Source organism: Megalobrama amblycephala, linkage group LG3 (assembly GCF_018812025.1).
Source record: "Megalobrama amblycephala isolate DHTTF-2021 linkage group LG3, ASM1881202v1, whole genome shotgun sequence".
In the NCBI taxonomy this organism is placed as follows: Eukaryota; Metazoa; Chordata; class Actinopteri; order Cypriniformes; family Xenocyprididae; genus Megalobrama; species Megalobrama amblycephala.
The window spans coordinates 40,013,129-40,014,358 of NC_063046.1; the positions used below are offsets into that span (position 1 = coordinate 40,013,129).

Consider the following 1,230-nt stretch of genomic DNA (forward strand, 5'->3'; position numbering starts at 1 on the left):
ATTGTGCAGTTTTTTTTAATTAATGTAGTTATTAATGCTTGTTCTTAAAAGACGCATATATGAATGCAAGTATAATGTATTCTTGATCACATTCACGTTGAGTAATAAACAAGTTGTTTCTGCTTCTAAATAAAAGTTAAAATAATATATAGGAACTCTAGCGTGCGTACACAAAAAGCTTATTAAATTATTCACAATATTTCACTTATTCCGAAAAATGCGGGAAAATGAAACAGTCGGGTGTGGGGGATGGTAGTTGTCGATGGGTGTGATTAACATAAAGCTTCTGATTGGCTCGCCTACAAGGCAAGGAACGTTTAATGTGACCAATGAAATCATTTTATGGGTTGGTCCACAAAGACTCACAATCACAGAAGGCCGTTCTTCCCTTTTGAAATTAGCATAGGGCAGTGTATAATAACCCACCTCTGGTACTGGAGTTTTATTGTTCTTTGAGTGTCTCTGAACAAAGTATCATGCCTGAACCAGCGAAATCCGCCCCCAAGAAGGGCTCGAAGAAGGCCGTCACTAAAACCACCGGGAAGAGTGGAAAGAAGCGCAAGAGGTCCAGGAAGGAGAGCTACGCTATCTACGTGTACAAAGTCCTGAAGCAGGTTCATCCCGACACCGGAATCTCCTCCAAGGCAATGGGAATCATGAACTCTTTCGTCAACGACATCTTCGAGCGCATCGCCGGTGAAGCGTCTCGTCTCGCTCACTACAACAAGCGCTCCACCATCACATCGAGAGAGATCCAGACCGCCGTGCGTCTGCTGCTGCCCGGTGAGCTGGCCAAACACGCCGTGTCTGAGGGCACAAAGGCTGTGACCAAATACACCAGTTCAAAGTAAAGCGACATTTCATCTGATCAGCGAACCCAAAGGCTCTTTTAAGAGCCACCCATATTGTCTTTCAAAAGAGCCTTGATCTTACACTGTCAAATAAAAGTGAAGGAACTGTTATCAGTTCCTTAGTGTCAACTGCTGTTGAGCATCAGTCTGGTTTAATAAATGAACTCGAATATATGGTTGCGCTTCATTTTACAGTTCGTGTTTATAGTGTTCTTACCTAAGAAAATACTGTGTAATATAAGGTACTTGGTTCATTATAAAATGTAATGAATATTGTTAAAGAACTTAATCAACTATTTTTTTTTTGTGATCTCGTATTTGTGTTTTGAGTTATAATAGGGCACAATATACATAATTCTAGTGGGAACCGTTCGTGCAG

The 1,230-nt window shown here is 41.0% G+C and overlaps 1 protein-coding gene across 1 annotated transcript; it reads left to right on the top strand.

Moving 5' to 3' along the window:
• The first annotated feature begins 359 nt into the window (after positions 1 to 359).
• LOC125265257 (histone H2B-like) lies at positions 360 to 1,025 on the top strand. Its single transcript, XM_048185376.1, has one exon. The coding sequence runs from the start codon at positions 477 to 479 to the stop codon at positions 849 to 851; it is 375 nt and encodes a 124-aa protein (XP_048041333.1). The 5' UTR covers positions 360 to 476; the 3' UTR covers positions 852 to 1,025.
• Positions 1,026 to 1,230: the final 205 nt, after the last annotated feature.

Bases quoted from the DNA above. Each gene is read 5' to 3' on its own strand.
- LOC125265257 (XM_048185376.1), top strand. From the start codon at position 477: ATGCCTGAACCAGCGAAATCCGCCCCCAAGAAGGGCTCGAAGAAGGCC.